Source organism: Hemitrygon akajei, chromosome 3 (assembly GCF_048418815.1).
Source record: "Hemitrygon akajei chromosome 3, sHemAka1.3, whole genome shotgun sequence".
Classification (NCBI taxonomy): domain Eukaryota; kingdom Metazoa; phylum Chordata; class Chondrichthyes; order Myliobatiformes; family Dasyatidae; genus Hemitrygon; species Hemitrygon akajei.
In genome coordinates, this window is record NC_133126.1 from 30007092 (window position 1) to 30027832 (window position 20741).

Genomic DNA, 20741 nt, shown 5'->3' on the forward strand with positions numbered 1-20741 from the left:
CTGCCTTTTTCCCATATCCCTTTTAGCATTTTCCAGCCACTTACCTGTCCAAATGTCTTTTAAATGTTGTAATTGTACCCGCCTCTACCAATTCCTCTGGCATCTCATTCCATATATTGTACACACCAACCTCTGTGTAGAAAAAAGGTTGCCCCTCAGATCCATTTTGTATCTTTCCCACTCACCTTAAACCTGTTCCCCCCCTTGTTTTGGACTCCCCTACCCTGTGACTGTCCACTTTATCAATGCCACTCACAATTTTATAAAGATCTGTAGAGTCACCCCTCAGCTCTACCCATCAAAAAGTCTCAGCCTATCCAACCTCAGTAAGACCATAAAACCTTAAGACATCTTTTGTTGCATGTTGTGACAACACAGCATAACAAATTCCTTATACATGTAAAAGTTAATGGTGAATTAAGTTGATCCCAGATCCTCATTCTTCATTCTGTTATTATTTTCCCTTGTACTAGCACAATGACTGATGTGATGAAGTGATCTGTATGAATGGCATGCTAAACATGTTTTTCACTGTATCTTGGTATATGTGACAATAATAAACCAATTTACCAATAGTCAACCCAGCAACAATCCCTTGGGAACAGGAATCGTCACAGGCCTCCGCTACCACCCTTCATTTTATGTTGATTTGTACAAGACATTGGTGAGTCTACAGTTGGAGTATTGTGTTCAGTTTTGGCCACCCTGCTACAGGAAAGATACCATGAAGCTTGAAAGAGGGGGCATAATTTTAATTATTGGAGGAATGTAGGGGGATGTCAGAGGTAGGTTTTTATTACAAAGAGGGTGGTAGGTGTGTAGAACACACTATAAGGTGTGGTGGTAGTGTTAGATACATGAGAGTAAATAGGACCAGCACTTGGATGAAAGAAAAATGGAGGGCTATGTAGAAGGGAAGGGTAGATTGATCTTAGAGTAGGTTAAAGGACAAACGCAACATTGTGGGATGAAGAGCCTGTACTGTGCTGCACTCTTCAATGTTCTATTTCTAAACAAAGATGTTGCTGGGACTCTAGTGACTGAATTATGCAGAGAGTCTGAGGAGGTCAGGACTTTACTTTTTGAAGCAGAGGAGACTGAGGAATGATTTCATGAAGGTGTATAAAATCATAAGGGCCACTGATAGGGTGAGTGCACTCTGTCCTAGAGAATGGGAATCCACAGTGAGAGGGCATGGGTCATAGAGAAGTACAGCACAGAAACAAGCCCTTTGGCCCATCTAGTCCATGCTGTAAACCATTTACGATGCCTACTGCCATTGGCCTGAACTGGGACCATAGCCTCCCACACCTCTACCATCCATGTACCTATCCAAACTTCTGTTAAATGTTGAAATCGAGTTTGAATGCACCACTTGTGCTGGCAGCTCATTGCACACACAGGGGAAAGATTTAATAGAAACCTGAGTAGCAACTTTTTCACATAGACTTAGTAAATGGAGTGAAGCAGGTGCAATAACAACATTTCAAAGGCACTTGGACATGAACTTGGGTAGGAAAGGTTTAGGGGAATATGGGCCAAACACAGGTAAATGGGTCTACCTCGGACAAGCACCATGTTCGGCATAAACTATTTGAGCAGAAGACCAGTTTCCCTTGACTTGCAATGATGAGAAGTGAGCTGGTAGAGTTGTACAAGATGATAAGAGGCATAGATAGAGTGGACAGCCAGAGACTATTTCCCAGGATGCAAATGGCTAAGATGAGGGGGCATAAAATTTTAAGGTGACTGGAGGAAAGTATAGGTAGGTCCTTTTAACACAGAGAGTGGTGGCGCATGGAATGCTCTGCCAGAGGTGGTGGTACAGGTAGATACATTGGGGGCATTTAAGAAATTCTTAGATAGCCAGATAGATATTGGAAAATAGAGGGCTATGTGGGAGGGAAGGGTTAGATTGATCTTAGAGTAAGTTAAAGTGTTGGCACAACATTGATTAGTTTCTAAGGTTACAAAACCTCCCAGACCCATCATATCTTCAAGGACAAAAGGCACATGGGACCAACATCAGCTGCAGATTGCTCACCAAGTCACACACACCCTGAATCCTATATCTCCAATCCTCCTTTGTCACTGGGTCTGAATCTTTTTCCAACTGCACCTTAACTAGAAGGACAACAGTGGTTCGAGAATATGACTCACCCTCATCTTCTATGAACTGAACTCCTGTATTTGGTTTTGGTCACCTCATTATAGGAAGGGTGTGGAAGCTTTAGAGAGGGTGCAGAAGAGATTTACCAGGATGTTGCCTGGATTAGAGAGCATGTCTTATGAGGATAGAACTTTGAACAATGCAGAACAGTACAGGCCCTTTGGCCCACAATGTTGTGCTGACCTTTTAACCTACTCTAAGATCGATGTAATCCTTCCCTTTTACATAGCTTCCATTTTCCTATCATCCATGTGCCTATTTAAGAATTTCTTAAATGCCCCTGATGTATCTGCCTCTACCACTACCTCAGACAACTTGTTTTACATTCCCACCACTCTCTGTGTAAAAACAATTACCTCTGACAACCTATGTTCCCTCTAAGCTGTGCGCGTGTGTGCGCACACACACGTTTTTCAACCAGTGCACAAAGGAAATTAATGTGCACACAAAAGGTTAGTTACCTAAAATAACATAGTAATTAATAATTATACTTTTTGAAAATAATCTTTTAGCTAAGTATTTCTGTTAACTAGTTAGTCGGATTTTCAAATACCACAATGCACGTCACCTTTCCTGTTCCGTTTTGTACAGCTGCATCATGGCGGCAGCCATCTTTGGCGGACAGTGTTCATATCGTAAACTTCACATTTGGCAATGAACAAGTTAATGCCTTATGTCTAAAATATCATGATTTTCTAGCTGAAAATACTGTAATAGTTAGACAGTTTGATGATTTCAAATACTCTGTGCCAAGAAAAAATTAAATCCAAACTGATTTCAAACTTTGCTCAAATGGTGGCATTTGTACTTCAAAATGAACGGTTTTGCGACCTTGCACAGTTGATGGACATTGGGGGAACCTTCCTTGTGTCTAGTGCGGACTGTGAGCGAGATTTTAGCCTAATGAATCAACTCAAAAACAAGCTGAGAGACCGTTTAGGTGAATGCCATTTGGACATGTTAATGGAATCAAAAGCTATCAATTAGATGGAAGTTCTATTAGTCTAGATAGAGTTTACAACGAATGGGTAAATGCCAAAGACAGGAGAAAAAATAACTGAGTGACTTAAATATGTATGTTATTTTGTTGTTATTCTGTGCAATTTTATGTCAAATTTTTTGTAAACCTACATAAACCTACATGTATGCATTCAGTGCGCACATACTTCTGTCACAGGAAAAAAATTTGCACAACATAAGATTTTTGTACACACTGACTACTAAAAATTAGAGGGAACATTGCTGACAACCCCCCATGCTTTCCTCCAATCACCTTAAAATTATTCACCCTCATATTCTATGAACAGTCCATTCTATCTTCAATGAACCAAACTTCTTTCAGTTCTGATTGCCACATTATAGGAAGGATGTGGAAGCTATAGAAAGGGTGCAAAGGAGATTTACCAGGATACTACTTGGATTAGAGAGCATGTCTTATGAGGAAAGTTTGAGTGAGTAACAGCTTTTCTCTTTGGAGTGAAGGAAAATGGGAAGTCACCCGATAGAGGTGTACAAGATGATAGGAGGCACAGATTGAGTGGATGGCCAGAGACCTTTTCCCAGGAGGAAATGGCTAAGACAAGAGGGCATAATTTTAAAGTGATTGGAGGAAAGAATAGGGGGATGTCAGAGGTAAGTTTTTTCTACAGAGTGGTGAATGCATGGAACGTGTTGCCAAAAATGATGGTACGTTACGTTAAGGGCACTTAAAAGACAAGTAGATTGGCACATAGATGGTAGAATAATTGAGGGTTAGATTGGTCTTAGAGTAAATTAAAGAGTTGGCACATTGTGTGTGTTGGAGGGCCTGTACTGTTTTATATTCAATGTTCCATGTTCTCTGTTCCACCTCCAAGATTCTCCCAATTCTCTAACACACTGGGGGCAATTTATAGCAACCAATTAACGACTAACCTGTGCTGTGCTGTTCAATGTTTCATGTTCTCAGGGACAGTTGGGGATAGACCATAAATGCTGGGCTCTCTTGTCAAGTGACCCCAACATCTGGACTACAATTGTATTAACTGCTTTCCCAGACTTCCTACCATGGAGGTGCCACAGAGTAAACACCCAATGCACTCCACCACAAGCAGAGGATTTCAATTCCCTGAGTGAAAGCTGATCATAATCCTCGGCCAAAAAGTGTTTTTTAGTGGCGGGAACTTAACGGTTGGAGGAAGATCTGAGTAAACAGCTGTATCCATTGGGCTGCTGTGCCTGCCAGCATCCAGCTGGGTTGTGCATCATAAAATTAAACGTTTTAAGTGATTCAGTGATGATTTCAGTAAGCGTGGAGTAAGTGAAGAGCCTATATTGAATGTGTTGTCATTTGATACTCCATGTCCTGGCTCAGCTGAAATGGAATAACAGCAAGTATTAATTTTTCAGAGTGCTCCTACTGATAATCCAATTTAAATAGTTTTCTTTATCTCTCAGCAACCCGGACTCGGAGGTCAGAGCTTCACCTTCAGATTCAGATCAATTTATCTTTGAAACATGCAGTGAAATGTGTCATTTAACTATCAACACAACCTAGTGATGTGCTGGGGGCAGCCCGCGAGTGTCGCCACACATACCGGTGCCACCATAGCGTGCCCACCATGCTCGGCAGAACAACATCGTACACAATGAAACAGAACACAACAAGTAACAAAACAGCCATGTACTTACCCTGCACTGCCAGGGGTGGTGGTAGAGGCTGATGCAATCTGTTCACACCAAATTATATTACTAACCCATAAACATCTTAGTAACTGTTGGTACATTGCTAACTGCCCTGGAACCTGAGTATTTGATGGCTCTGGGCTTGTACTCACTGGAGTTTAGAAGAATGGTGGTGGGGGGGGGGGGGGGGGGGAGAGGAGAGTCCTCACTGAATCCTACCAAACATTGAAAGGCCTAGAAAGAGAGGAGAGGATGTTTCCAATTGTGGAAGAGTCTAGGACCAGAGGGTATAGCCCCAGAATACAAGGACATCTCTTTACAACAGAGATGAGGAGGAATTTCCTTATCCAGAGGGTGGTGAATCTGTGGAATTGATTACCACAGTTGGCTATGGAGGCCAAGTCATTGGGTCTATTCATAAAGTGGAAGTTGATAGGTTCTTGATTGGTAAGGGCATCAAAGGTTACAGGGAGAAGGCAGGAGAATGGGATTGAGGGGGATAATAAGTCAGTCATGGAGAAGACTCATGGTCTGCTCCACCAGACTTATGGTCTTGTGGAGTGTTATGTAATGTATCCTCACACAAACAAGCTACCCCAGGAATTAATCAAATGCTCCTTTGCAAGTATATCCTCCCTTAGGTAGGTGACCAAACCTGTGTGATCTCAGGAGTTCCAAATAAATACTCTTCTGCTGCCCTCCTAGTCATACAGTTACATAGCACAGAAACAGCTGTTATGACCCAGCTCATCCTTACCAGCCAAGGAGCCTTGCATTAAAAACTAATGTACCATTTGCCTTCCTGATGCTTGTACATCGAAACAATTAGGGATTCCTTTACAAAACCTCATGCACCCCATCATTCATTTAAGTTATAGGTTAAATCAGTTAGGATTTTATTCCCTGGGGCATAGGAGAAAGGGGAGATATTTGATAGAGATATACACATTTATGAGAGGTATAGATAGGCTATGATTTAAGTACAGGTGGATGGAACCAAGCAGAATAATAGTTTGGCACAGACTAGAAGGGCCAAAGGGCTTTTTTTGTGCTGTAATGCTCTATGACTCTTAAGATTTTAAAGTTTTTTTGCTGGAAAATGAGGAAGAACTTCAACTGCTCTGGGATATAATACCTGAGTGGATTGTGCAATTGTTTGCAGTTCTGGTTACCTCATTACTGAAAGGAATTGGAGGCTTTGGTTTATCAGGATGCTGCCTGGATTAGAGAGTATTAACTATAGGTAGAGGCTGGATAAAGTTGCATTGTTTTCTCTGGAGTGTCAGAGGGAACACCTGATAGAAGTTTAGAAAATTATGAGAGGCATAGATGGAGTAGATAGAGTCTCTTTCCTAGAGTAGAAATGTCAAATACTTGAGGGCATGCATTTAAGATAAGAGGGGGAGAAGTTTAAAGGAGATGTGTGGGGCAAGTATTTTACGCAGAGTTGTGGGTGCCTGCACTGCGCTGCCAGGGGTGGTGGAGGCAGATACAATAGAGGCACTTAAGAGGCTGTTAGACACATGAAAATGCTGGGAATGAAGGAACATGGATCATGTATTTAGTTTATTTCAGCAGGGTGTTTGGTGCAGGTATCAGATTCTGTTTGATCGTGGACCGAAGGGCCTGATCCAAGTGTTGTATTGTCCTGCGTTCTGATCTCTATAAGCAGATCCTAACAGAACTTGTAGTGGGAAATGGGATAATTTGTTGAGCAGTGGTAATTTACAACGAAACGGAACGTGCTTGTAGTTGGAGAGCTCTTCCAATAAGATAGCACGGAAACATGGGGTCAACTGGCGTCTGTCCACACTGTGAGATTGCACAACTTTATTTCCAATTTTAATTCAAGATTCCGTGCCAAACCATCCAAGGAATTCTGTGTATTCCCTGTGGATGCACACCGGATCTCTGTACTGGAAGTAGCTAGAGCATAGATCAGTACAGTACAGTAAAGACCCTTCAGCCCATGATGTTGTGTCAACCCTTTGACCTATTCCAAGATCAATCTAACCCTCCCTTTATCATCCACATGCCTGTCTAAAAGTGTCTTAAATGGCCTCGTTACATCTGCCTCTACCACCACTTCCTGGCAGCGCACTCCATACACCCATCTATCTCTGAGTACAAACCTTCATTCTGACATCCCCCCTATACTTTCCTCCAATCACCTTAAAATTATGCCCTCTTGTATTAGCCATTTCCACCCTGGGGAAAATTCTCTGGCTGACCACACGATCTATGCCTCTTCTGACCATTTCTATCACGTCCCTTTTATCTTCCTTCTCTCCAAGGAAAAGCCCTAGCTCACTCAGTCATCGCATAAGTATGCCTTCTAATCCAGGCAACATGCTGGTAAATCTCCTCTGCACCTTCTCCAAGTCTGTCACATCCTTAATGGAAGTGTTGATGGGAATGTGGAGAAATTAAAATCTGAGTAATGCAGGACTCGTGTAAATCAGGGGTTTCCCAATCTTTTTTTCACGCCATGAACCAACGCCATAAAGCAATGGGTCTGTGGGCCCCAGGCTGGGAACCCCTGGTGTAAATGAGTGTTGATGGTTTAGGTTCAGATTCAGATTTATTATTTATTACCCGTGCATCCCTTTTTCCCTCTCCCACTAATCTCCTTGCCTGCCTATTGCCTCCCTCTAGTGCTTCTTCCCCATCTCCCCCCTCTTTTCTTTCTTCCATGGCCTTTTGTCCTCTCCTATTAGATTCCCTCTTCTCCAGCCCTGTATCTCTTTCACCAATCAACCTCCCAGCTCTTTACGTCATCCCTCCCCCTTCAGGTTTCACCTTTCACCTTGTGTTTCTCTCTCACCTCCCCCCACCTTTTAAATCTACTCCTTAACTTTTTTTTTCTCCAGTCCTGCTGAAAGGTGTTGGTCCGAAACATCGACTGTACTCTTTTCCATAGATGCTGCCTGGTCTGCTGAGTTCCTCCAGCATTTTGTGTGTGTTGCTTGGATTTCCAGCATCTGCAGATTTCCTCCTGTTAGTGAAATGTGTTGTTTGCTTTAACAACCAAGGATGTGCTGGGAGCAGTCCACAAGTGTCACCACACATTCCAGTGCCAACGTAGCATGCCCACAATGCTCAGCAGAACAACACAAGCAGCAACAACTCCAACAGCAGCAATACAAACCCCTTTCTCTCTCTACCACTCACTACCCACAACACACAGACAGGCCTCCAACCCCAGGACGGCCACCTCCAGGCCTGCTGATCTTCAGTTCTTTGTCCTGGACTCTCCAACTTGCAGACATTGGGCTTCCAACCTCCAAGCACGTGTTTCTACGCTGTATCGCTCTCTGTAGAGTTTTATAGTCTTAGTGTACTACAGCACAGAAACAGGCCCTCCAACCCATCTCGTCGGAACTGTTATTCTGCTTAGTCCCATCGACCCATGCCTGACCATATCCCTCACGTCCACGTTCCTATCCAAACTCGCCTTAACCGCCACAATCGAATCTGCATCCACCACTTCTGCTGGCAGCTTGTTCCACAATCACACCTTCTAAGTGAAGAGGTTCCCCTTAAATATTTCACCTTTTACCCTAAACCTATGACCTCCAGTCTAGTCTCACCCAGCATCCGTGGAAAAAGCCTCCTACATCTCAATAATTATTTCATTTCAACTTTTAAACAGCTTGCAAACTGCAACGATGTCTAGAAATGTTGGAATGGTTACAGCTGCTCACTTGCTGGCTAGTTTAGGTTCTAATAAATTGGGCACAGTTAAGCTGACTTGTTGTGTAAAGGCACTGTGCATGACTGTCAGGTGTCCACTGTAGCCATGCCATGGAATGAGCTGTGTTTTTTAAAATTATTTGTTACACGTACTAAGGGATATTTGGGCTCTGGCTAGGATAAAAAGATTTACAGATTAGCTTTATGTGACACTCGTACATTGAAACAATGAGACATGCAGTGAGATGCATCATTTGCGTCAGTGACCAACACAGTTTGAGGATATGCCAAGGGCAGCCCAAGAGTGTCGCCAACATAACATGCCCACAGCTTACTAACCCGAACTCGAGGTTAGCTTTATTTGCAGCATGTCTATCAAACATACTGTGAAAGGCATCATTTGCATCAAATCAATCTGCAAGGATTGTGCTGGAGGCAGCCCACAAGTGTAGCCATGCTTCCAGCGCCTCCTTAGCATGCTCTTAACTTACTAACCCTGAATGTACATCCTGGGAATGTGGGAGGAAACTGGAGCACCTGGAGGGAACTCATGTGGTCATGGTGTGTTGCAACAAATGAGGCGAACCCAACGCAGGACACAGGCATGGAGATTGCGTTAGGATGTGGACACGGGCATGGGCATTGAACGGCAGACAGGAGGGAGAGCAGAAAGGCAGGAGACAGGCAGAATTTATCTTGTCACAGAGAGACTAGGTTTCACAGGTAAACCTCGGAACTGGTGTAGAACTTAGAAAACTGATCTTGACACGGAGAGACTGAGTTTCACATATAGGTACTGAAGCAAAACTTAGGACACACAATCCTAAGCTGCTGGGAAGTGTTAATTACTACACTGGCAAAACCAACGATCTGGCAACTAGTGGGTGCAAAGCGGGGTTCTTATATGGCAGATCTTGATGAAAACCAGGTATGTCGTCATCAAAGGAAATTAGGAGAAAATGGGGAATTAACGGTCAGAACCATGGCACAATCAAAGGGAATTAGGAGAAAATGGGGAATTAATGGTTGGGACTGTGACATGGGGAGAATGTACAAACTCCTTACAGACTAATGGCATTCAGTAATTGAAGGAGCTGTAAGGTGATTTCACTAATTGCTCCTCTACCCAAACTACCTCCCTGCCTTTACTCCATGGTCTAATTTCCTCTCCTATTAGATTCCTTCTGAAACCCTCTGCCTCTTCCACCTATCCTCTCCAGCTTTTTACATCTTTCACTTCCGTCCATCCTCTCCTGACCCACCCACCTTCTCCCTCACCTGGCCTCACCTGTCACCCATTAGCTTGTATTCCTTCCCTTTCCCCCACCTTCTTATTCTGGCTTCTGCCCTCTTTCTTTCCAATCCTGATGAAGGGTCTCAGCCTGAAACGTTGACTGTTCTTCTCCTCTGTAGATGTTGCCTGATCTGCTGAGTTCCTCCAGTGTTTTGTGTGTGTTGTTCCAGACTTCCTGCATCTGTAGAATCTTTGATGTCCCCCCCTCCTCCACATTCTGAGTTCTTCTCCCCTGCTAAGTGGCTATCTGATATGCTTTGGGCCCAGGCCTGCGAGATGTTCCAGGAACGCCTCCTGTGGGAAACGAAGATCGCGACACTGGAAGAAGCTTTGGCCACTCGGGAAATGGAGTTCAAGGCTAGCCAGCAGACCCTGATGAAGCTGGCCTCTGAGGCGGGGAAAGCCCAGGACGTGGCAGCATCCTTCAACCAGGACATGAAAGCTGTCAGGAAGGTAAGAGAACAGGGCTTTTGGGAAATCCTACGTAGGAATACAGGCCATTATAGGTTTGTGCTGGTTGATTCTCTGCATAAACCCTTTATCCCAACGTCTCTTTCTCTGTGCTTTCCATCTCCCACACCATTTCATCCAGCTCCTCCCAAGTAGAGTTACTGTTGTCAGAGGCATACATGTCCAGGGTATAAATGCTATGAAAATTAAATTGCTAAATTGGTTTATTTTTGTCACCTGCACAGTGGAAAAACTTGTTTGCATACTGTTCATACAGATCAATTCATTACAACTGTGTATTGATGTAGTACAAGGGAAAACAATAACAACGTGCAGAGTAAAATGTTGCAGTCACACAGAAAGCGCAGTGCAGGCAGAAAATAAGGTGCAAGGTCATAACGAGGTAGATTGTGAGATCAAGGGTCCATTTTGTCATTCCAGGGAGCTGGTCAAATCTTAAAACAGCAGGGTAGAAACTCCTTGAGCCTGATGATACATGCTTTCAGGCTTTTGTATCTTCTGCCCAATGGCAAGGGAGAGAAGAGAGGATGTCCTGGGTGGCTGGGGTCTTTGATTATGCTGGCTGCTTTACTGAGGCAGTGAGAAGTATAGATGTAGACCATGGTTTCTGTGATGTGCTGAGCTTTGTCCGCAACTCTCTGTAGTTTCCTGTGTTCACACAGGAAATTGTTGATCAGGAGCATGATGTATCTGGCTTTCTATGGTACATCAGTAAAAATTGGTGAGGGTCAAAGGGTGCATGGTAAATTTCTTCAGCTTCTTGAGGAAGTAGAGATGTTGGTGAGTTTTCTTGGTCGTGGCAACTAGATGGTTGGACAAGGACAGATAGTTGGAGATGTTCACTCCTAGAAGCTTGAAACTCTCAGATGCAGCAGCAAAATACGTTGCAGGACAAGGGCAAACATAAATTATCATAAACATCCATGTGCACAAAACAAACTGTGACAAAATCACTGCTGTAAGTGAGGGAGGGGGAGGGCAGAGAGAGAGAGAGAGAGAAAGAGAGATGGGGAGAGAGAGAGGGAGTGGGAAAGAGAGTGAGGGAGAGATGGAGAGGGAGAGGAGGAGGGAGAAAAAAGAAAACAAAGAAAAAAAGAAAGTCCAAGGCAGTGTGAGGTATTTTCAGGTGGGTTCAAGGAACTGATGGCGGTGGGGAAGAAGCTGTTGTTGAACATTGAGATGTGGGTCTTCAGGTTCCTGTAATTCCTACTTGATGGCAGTAACGAGAAGAGGGCGTAGCTCGGGTGATGGGGTCCCTGATGGTGGATGGATGGACGTTGCCTCTTCTAGGTGTTCTGCAATGGTGGGGAGAGCTGTACCTGTGATGGAACTGGTTGAGTCCCGCCACTCTCTGTAGCCTCCTGTGTTGCTGCATATTGGAGTTTCTATTCCTATGGGATTGAGTTCTCTGGGGAGGGGAGTTTCTCTTCATTCGCCAGTTGGACACTCCAGTGACTGCCTGACCTCGGTAGCTTCCAGTTCTCTAGACGTGGAAGTTTCTCAGCAACCAAGCATCCAACCCAATTTTGTGTTATTACACCATAAGATCACAAGACATAAGCCTCATCACTGGCTTATACAACCACTCCATGTCTTCTCAACTTGTAAACTCAGTGCCCTGACTGACAAAGACCAGTTTGCCAAAAGCTGCCTTCACCACCTTGCCAATTTGTGACTCTACTTTCAGTGAATCTTGCACTTATAGTCCCAGGTCCCTGCAATTTCGATCTTCTGCCTCCTCTTATCCTCAATGGTACTGGGAGAGTTACCCCAGCTTCTCATGTCTCCTCTCACCCCCTTCACTCCTGGTCTTATTTTGGTGACCTTTCCTCCTTGACCTTTACCAGGCTTCCATAATGAGGTGCAGTGTGACACAGGGGAAGCAGAGAGAAAGTCAGCTAAAGTTTATTGCCATGTGCAAAAGTCCACGCAATGAAAAACTTACTTGCAGCAGCATCACAGACTCAAAGCATCAGATAAGCAAGATTCAAAAAATCAACATAAATTAAGTGCTACTCTTACAAGTAAGGCATTTGATAAGGTTCCCCATGCAAGGCTCATTCAGAAAGTAAGGAGGCAAGGGATCCAAGGTGACATTGCTTTGTTGATCCAGAATTGGCTTGCCCACAGAAGGCAAAGAGTGGTTCTAGACGGGTCATATTCTGCATGGAGGTCAGTGACCAGTGGTCTGTTCTGGGACTCCTCCTCTTTGTGGTTTTTATAAGTGACCTGGATGAGAAAGTAGAAGGGTGGTTTAGTAAGTTTGCTGATGACACAAAAGTTGGGGGTGTTGTGGATAGTCTGGAGGGCTGTCAGAGGTTACAGTGGGACATTGATAGGATGCAAAACTGGACTGAGAACTAGCAGATGGAGTTTAGCCCAGATAAGTGTGAAGTGGTTAATTTTAGTAGATCAAATGTGAAGACAGAATATATTAATGATAAAACTCTTGGCAGTGTGGAGGATCAGCGAGATCTTGGGGTCTGTGCCGATATGACACTCAAAGCTGCTGCACAGGTTGACAGTGTTGTTAAGAAGGTGTATGGTGTGTTGGCATTCATCAGCCGTGGGATTGAGTTCAAGAGCCATGAGGAAATGTTACAGCTATATAAGACCTTGGTCAGACCCCACTTGGAGTACTGTGTTCATTTCTAGTCACCTCATTACAGGAAGGATGTGAATGCTATAGAGAGAGTGCAGAGGAGACTTACAAGGATGTTGCCTGGATTGGAGAACATATCTTAATAGAATAGGTTGAGTGAATTTGGCCTTTTCTTCTTGGAGTGACGAGGATGAGAGGTAACCTGATAGAGGTGTATAAGATGATGAGAGGCATTGATCGTGTGGATAGCCGGAGGCTTTCTCCCAGGAGCTGAAATGGCTAACATGAGGGGGTATCGTTTTAAGGTGCTTGAAAGTTGCTACAAGGGGGATGTCAGAGGTAAGTTTTTCACACAGAGAGTGGTGGGTGTGTGATATACACTACCAGTGAAGGTGGTAGAGGCGGATACAATAGTGTCTTTTAAGGTCCATGGAGCTTAGAAAAATAGAGGGCTATGCCATAGGGAAATTCGAGGCAGTTTCTAGAGTAAGTTTCATGGTCAGAATAACATTGTGGGCTGAAGGGCCTGTAATGTGCTCTAGATTTTTATGTTCCTATGTATGAAAGGACATAATTAGAACTAAAAATAAAGCCCATTTAGAACAAGGTGATCTAAGTGGTCACGTTGTTGGTAAACTGGTGATTAGGATTGTGAACAGCACTATTGTTGTTGGACAAGTCACAGGTGATGATGAGCTATTGTACAGGTGTGAGGTAGGACACAGCTGGTTGAGTGGTGCCGCAGCAACTTCTCACTCAGTGTCAGTAAATCTAAAGATCTTTTTGTTGACTTCAGGAAGGGGAAAGTTGCGCTATTCCACATTGGTGGATCAATGGGATTGGTGGTGGAGAGAGTCAGATTATATTAGCTTTATTTGTCACAAGTACATCAAAAAATACATAAATATACAGTGAAATGTGTTGGCATCAATGACTAACATGGTCTGAGGGTTGTGCTTGGGGCAGCCCACAAGTGTCACCATGCTTGCCCACAACTTATATAGCTTTTCGAGGAAGTTACAAGGAAAGTTGATGAGGACGCGGCAGTGGATGTTGTCTACATGGACCTTAGCAAGGTCCTGCGTGGGATGTTGGTCGAGAAGGTTCGGTTGCTTGGCAATCAGGATGAGGTTGTAAATTGGATTAGACATTGGCTTTGTGGGGGAAGCCAGAGAGTGGTAGTAGGTGGTTGCCTCTCCGACTGGAGGCCTGTGACTAATGGTGCGTCACAGGGTTCAGTGCTCGGTCTTTTGTTGTTTGTCATCTATATCAATGATCTGGATGATAACGTGGTAAATTGGATCAGCAAATTTGCAGATGACGCTAGGATTGGAGGTGTAGTAGACTGGGAGGAAGACTATCAGAACTTGCAGCAGGTTCTGGACTAGCTGGAAAAATGACAGATGGAATTTATTGAGGTGTTGCACTTTGGGAGGACCAACCAGGGTAGGACTTACATGGAGAGCTGTAGGGTACTAAGGACTGAGGTAGACAGAGGGAAAGTGGATAGGGTCATAAAGAGAGCATTTTGCCTTTGTAAATTAAAGTACCATGTGTGTTGCTAATGAGTACAGGAGTTGGAATGTTATGTTGAAGTCATATAAGATGTTGGTGAGGCCTAATTTGGAGTTTTGTTTACAGTTCTGGTCATGTACCTACAGGAAAGATATCAATAAGATTGAAAGAGTGCAAAGAAAAGTTACAAGTATGTTGCCAGGACTTGAGGACCTGAGTTATAGGGAAAGGTTGAATAGGTTAGGACTTTATTCCCTGGAGCATAGGAGAAAGAAGAGAGATTTGATAGTGGTATACAAAATTATGAGGGATGTAAATGCAAGCAAGCTTTGTCACTGAGGATGGGTGAGACTAAAGCTAGAGGTCATAGGTTAAGGGTAAAAGGTGAAATTTTTAAGAGAAACAAGAAGGGGAACTCCTTCACTCAGAGGATGGTGCGAGTGTGAAGTGAGTTGCCAGAGGAAGTAGTGGATGCAGGTTTGATTTCAACATTTAAGAGAAATTTAGCTAATTATATGGATAGGTGTATGGAATGCTATGGTCTTTGTGCAGATCAATGGGACTAGGCAGAATAACAGTTCAGCACAGATTAGATGGGCCAAAGGGCCCCTTTCTGTTCTGTAGTGCTCCATGATTCTGTGTACCAAGGTACAGTGAAAGGATTTATTGAAAGGTTGAGTGAGCTAGGGCTTTTTCCTTCAGAGGAAAGGAGGATGAGAGGTGGCTTGACAGAGGTGTACAAGATGATTAGAGGCATGGATAGAGTGGCCAGCCAGAGACTTTTTCCCAGGGCAGAAATAGCTAATTCGAGGGGACATAATTTTAAAGTGATTCGAGGAAGGTATAGGCACGATGCCAGTAGTAGGTTTTTTGACACAGAGAGTGGTGGGTATGTGGAACGCACTGCTAGGAGTGGTGGCTGAGGTATATATTATGAAGGTTTAAGAGACTTTTGCAGAGGCACATAGGTGATGGAACATGGGGTGCAATGTGGAGGGGAAGTGTTAGATTGATCTTGGAGTAGGTTAAAGGGTCGGCACAACATTGAGGGCCCAGGGACCTGTACTGTGCTGGAATGACCTATGTTCTAAATTGCATTCTGATCCTACAGTTGAGCTGTGGGCAACACAGTAGCATAGAAGTTACTCAAAGGTATTATATCAGCATTGACCGGGGTTCAATTCCCACCACAGTATGCGAGGAGATTTGCAGTCTCCCTGTGACCACATGTGTTTCCTCCAGGGGCTCCGGTTTCCTCCCACATTCCAGTGATGTACAGGGTTAGCAGGTTAATTGTGGCATTGCTGAGATTTGGTAGCAAGGCCACCTTGAGCGAGAAGGGCCTGTTACCATGCTGAATCTCTAAATAAATAAATAATTAGACATGCATTGAGGAAGTAAAAGCTAAAACAATAACATAATGAAGGATAAAGTGTAGTGCAGGCGGGTTGGGCTGAAGGGCCTGTCCTGTTTGTGTGCTGTCCTCTCACACTTGTCTGCTGAAATCCCCGCAGGAGAGAGATGAAGCCTTGCTTCTGAAGGCCGCGGCCGAGCAGGAGAGTGAGCTGCTGCGCGAGAGGCTGGCGGACAGCCAGTTCGCCTTAGGCACCGCTTGCCAAGCCCAAGCGCGCCACGAGAGGTGGGCGACTGACCTGGACGATGAGCTGCGTGCCAGTGCCCAGCAGAGTAAAGCTACCCGAGCCCTGCATCAGGGCCTCCTCGAGCAGCTGGCAGTCCTGCTCAGCAACGGCCTGGGCACCGTCCCTGCTACTGAAGAGGCCGTCAAAGGCAAAGTGAGGGAGCTGAGTGGGAGAGACCGCACTTGGACAGCAGTGAGTATCCGGGGCAATGAACCCCTTGCTGAGTATCAGAAGGTTTAGAGGGAAAACAGGAGGGCAAAAATAGTGGATCGGATGGATTGGGCAGGAAGGTTAAAAGATCATCCAAAGAGGTTCTTCAGTTATGTTATAAACACGAGGGTTCCTACAGATGCTCAAAGTCCAAAGCACAACATGCAAAATGCTGGAGGCACTCAGCAGATCAGGCAGCAACTATGGGGGGGGAATAAAGAGTTTTTTGGGCCAACACCCTTCATCAGGACCGGAAGGAAGGGGGTAGAAGCCAGAATAAGAAGGTTGGGGGTTGGGGGAGAGAAGGAGAACAAGCTGGCTGGTGATACCTGAGACCAGGTGAATAGAAAGGTGAGTGGGTGGGGGAAGGGGGATGAAGTGAGAAGCTGGGAGGAGATGGATGGAAGAGATAAAGAGCTGAAGAAGAAGGAATGTGATGAGAGAGGAGAGTGGGCCATAGGAGGAAGAGAAGGTCCGGGGGGGAGGGTTGATGTGAAATTGAGGAGAAGAAAAGGGGTAAGAGGGGAGCAGGGATGGGGAATGGAAAAAGGGAGAAGGGCAAGGGGAAAGAAATTACTGGAAGTTGGAGAAATCGATGTTCATGCCTTCAGGTTGGAGGCTACGCAGGGGGAACATGAGGTATTGCTGCTCCAACTTGATAGTGGCCTCGTGGTGGCAGTAGAGGAGGCCAGGCACAGACATGTTGGAATAAGATGGGAAGTCAACTTGTAATGGGCAGTGGCTACTGGGAAATCCTGTCTGTTGCAGAAGGAGTGAAAGTGCTTGACAAAGTGGTCCCCCAATCTATGTCAGGTCTCTCTGGTGTAGAGGAGGCTGCACCAGTAGCACCGATACGGTAGGCATCCCTGACAGACTCACTGATGAAATGTTGCCTCACCTGGAAGAACTGTTTTGGGCCCTGAATGTTTGTAAGGGAGGAGGTAAAGGGGCAGGTGTAGTACTTCTGCCTCTTGCAGGGGGTAAGTGCCACAAAGGAGATCAGCAGGGAGGGATGCGTGGACAAGAATTTCAGGATAAATTCCTCTGATAGTAAATGGAACTATTGAATTATTGAACAAGGGATTCACAGGGATATTAACCACACAAGGATGACTAGAGAGAGAGTAGATCCTCTTAAAGACCATCAGGGCTGCTTACATTTGGAACTGCCAAAGGCAAATATAATGTTAACATGGATTTCAAGGGAACTAGAATATAAAGGTAAGCATATAATGCTGAAGGTTTATAAGACATTGTTTAGTCTGCATTTAGTGCATTAGAAGCAGTTTTGGGCCACATATCCATGAAAGGATGTGCTGGTATTGGAATCAGAATCAGAATCAGGTTTATTATCACCGGCATGTGACATGAAATTTGTTAACTTAGCAGCAGCTGTTCAATGCAATACATAATCTAGCAGAGAAAAAAAATAAACAAATAAATCAATTACATATATTAAATAGATTTTTAAAATGTGCAAAAACAGAAATATTGTATATTTTTTAAAAATGAGGTAGTGTCCAAAGATTCAATGTCCATTTAGGAATCGGATGGCAGAGGGGAAGAAGCTGTTCCTGAATCATTGAGTGTGTGCCATCAGGCTTCTGTATCTCCTACAGTGAGAAAAAGGCATGCCCTGGGTGCTGGATGTCCTAAATAATGGATGCTGCCTTTCTGAGCCACCACTCTCTGAAGATGTCCTGGGTACTTTGTAGGCTAGTGCCCATGATGGAGCTGAATAGACTTACAACCTTCTGCAGCTTCTTTTGGTCCTGTGCAGTAGCCCCTCCATACCAGACAGTGATGCAGCCTGTCAGAATGCTCTCCACAAGTACATATATAGAAGTTTTTAAGTGTATTTGTTGTGTTGCAAGAATCACCCCTTGTAATAATGATCAGTGGGGCACAGAGAATCTGTATTTACTGACAAGTAACTTTTATTATTTCAACTAAAAGCACGTGGGTTCATACTCTTATCTACCTGTGTGCTCCCTACTAGAACCCCTGACACTCCATGAACAGTCAATGAAGAGAATAGGTATTACCCGGGAAGGGAGTCTACGTTGACCAGTCATTCCTTGTGGTCCCGATCTCCACGAGTCCGTGGGGTCCTCCTTATTGGCAATGGTTGGTCACTGGCTGCTGGAGAGTTATCACTCCTGCTTATTTGGAGCTCCTGAGTCTTGTACTGTCCCTCATCAATTGAATCATTGGATCTCCATCTCATTGGCTCAAGGTGACCTGACCTACCTGGGTCACCTTCATACTGGTCATTGTACAGGGCTACTAACAACACTGTTCCATGGTTCTGCCCACCCCAGCCTTGTGTATTTGTGCCTTTACACTCTGACTGGTCCAAACCAGTGAAATGAGGCAATCCAGATAGAGTCTACAGAGAGCTTCTTTGGTAGATCAGGCATTTTACTCCTCCAAAAACAGTCTCCGAGAATTGCTCTGATTAGATTGTCCCCAAGTCAAGAATCAGTTCAGAGTCTACACCCTTTACATAAGGGAGAACAAAGACAACTGACTTGTCTGGGGTGCTTCTCCAGTCCTTGATTAGACTATAGTTTCTTCTGGCCAATAGTTGACTTGCCAAATCTCTTCAAACTCCTAATAAAGTATAGCCACTGTCTTGCCTTCTTTATAACTGCATTGATATGTTGGGACCAGGTTAGATCTTCAGAGATCTTGCACCCTGGAACTTGAACCTGCTCACTCTCTCCACTTCTGATCCCTCTTTGAGGATTGGTATGTGTTCCTTCGTCTTACCCTTCCAGAAGTCCACAATCAGCTCTTTCATCTTACTGACATTGAGTGCCAGGTTGTTGCAGCGGCACCATTTCACTAATTGTCATATCTCACTCCTGTACGCCCTCTCGTCACCACCTGAGATTCTACCAACAATGGTTGTATCATCAGCAAATTTATAGATGGTATTTGAGCTATGCCTAGCCACACAGTCATGTGTATATAGAGAGTAGAGCAGTGGGCTAAGCACACACCCCTGAGGTGTGCCAGTGTCGATCGTCAGCGAGGAGGATGTGTTATCACCGATCTGCATATTGTGACCTTTTGCTTAGGAAGTCAAGGATCGAATTGCAGAGGGAGGTACAGAGGCCCAGGTTCTGCAACTTCTCAATCAGGATTGTGGGAAGGATGGTGTTAAATGCTGAGTTAAAGTCGATGAACAGCATCCTGACATAGGTGTTTGTGTTGTCCAGGTGGTCTAAAGCCGTGTGGAGAGCCATTGAGATTGTGCCTGCCGTTGACCTATTGTGGCGATAGGCAAATTGTAATGGGTCCAGGTCCTTACTGAGGAGGGGTTCAGTCTAGTCATAACCAACCTCTCAAAGCATTTCATCACTGTTGATGTGAGTGCTACCGGGTGAAATTTATAAGAATGATCCATGTCATAAAAGGGTTAATGCATGAGGAATATTTCTTGACTCTGGGCCTGTTCTCACCGGAATTCAGAAGAATAAGAGAATCTCATTGAAACTTATTGAATATTGAAAGGTCCAGATAGATTGGACACGGAAAGGATGTTTCCTGTAGTGGGGGAATCTAGACCAGAGGGCACAGCTTCAGAAAAGAAAGATGTTCTTTTAGAACAGAGATGAGAAGGAATTTCTTTAGCCAGAGGGCAGTGAATCTGTGGAATTCATTGCCACAGATGGCTATGGGTCTGTTTAAGGCAGAAGTCGATAGTCTTGATTAGTAAGGGTGTCAAAGGTTACAGGGGGATGGTAGGAGAATGAGGTTGAGAGGGAAATTAAATCAGCCATGAAAATACGATGGGCCAAATGCTCTGATGTTTTATGCCCTAAAAAGTGGGTATGAGCTAGATTTAGCAGGAACGGTTAAATATAATCCAAGAGGTTCTTCAGTTGTATTATTGTAACAGTACAAGGGTGACTCGGAAGAGACTAGGTGCTTCCAAAGATCATCAGGGTCGCAGATGTGTGGAGCTGCTGAAGCTGAAGATTTTTAAGGTCTATTTCTCCTCAGAGTTTACTGAGAAGAAATGTGGGTAATAAGTAGGGAGAGATTTTACAACATTTGCATATTACAAGGAAGGAGGTACTTGCAGACCTGAAGCGCATTAAGGTGGGCAAACCCCCATGTCCTGACCAGGTGCCCCACTGGACCTAACAGGAAGCCAGGGAAGAAATTGTAGAGGCCCTTATAGTGATATTTGCTTCATCATTAGCCAGTTGAAGTTCCAGAAGACTGGATGATTCATAGTTCAAAGCAAATTTATTGTCAAAGTGCAATAATATCATCACATACGATCCTAAGATTTGTTTTCTAGTGGGCAAACTCAGAAAATCCAGAAACCATAAAAGGATCAGTAAAAGAATGCATCCAACTGAACGGACAAATGACCAGTGTGCAAAAGACAACAAATTGTACAAATACAAAAACACGAAATAATCATAATAAATAAGCAATAAATATCAAGAACCTGAGATGAAGAGT

The 20741-nt window shown here is 44.3% G+C and overlaps 1 protein-coding gene across 1 annotated transcript in view; it reads left to right on the forward strand.

The window, feature by feature from the left end:
* The window catches only part of LOC140723009 (coiled-coil domain-containing protein 170-like), a 101928-nt gene that overhangs the window by 36056 nt on the left and 45131 nt on the right, over positions 1 to 20741 (forward strand). Inside the window, exons 7-8 of the mRNA XM_073037643.1 lie at positions 10089 to 10274; positions 15924 to 16241. Coding sequence (XP_072893744.1) covers positions 10089 to 10274; positions 15924 to 16241 — 504 coding nt within the window. The remainder of the gene's footprint in view (positions 1 to 10088; positions 10275 to 15923; positions 16242 to 20741) is intronic.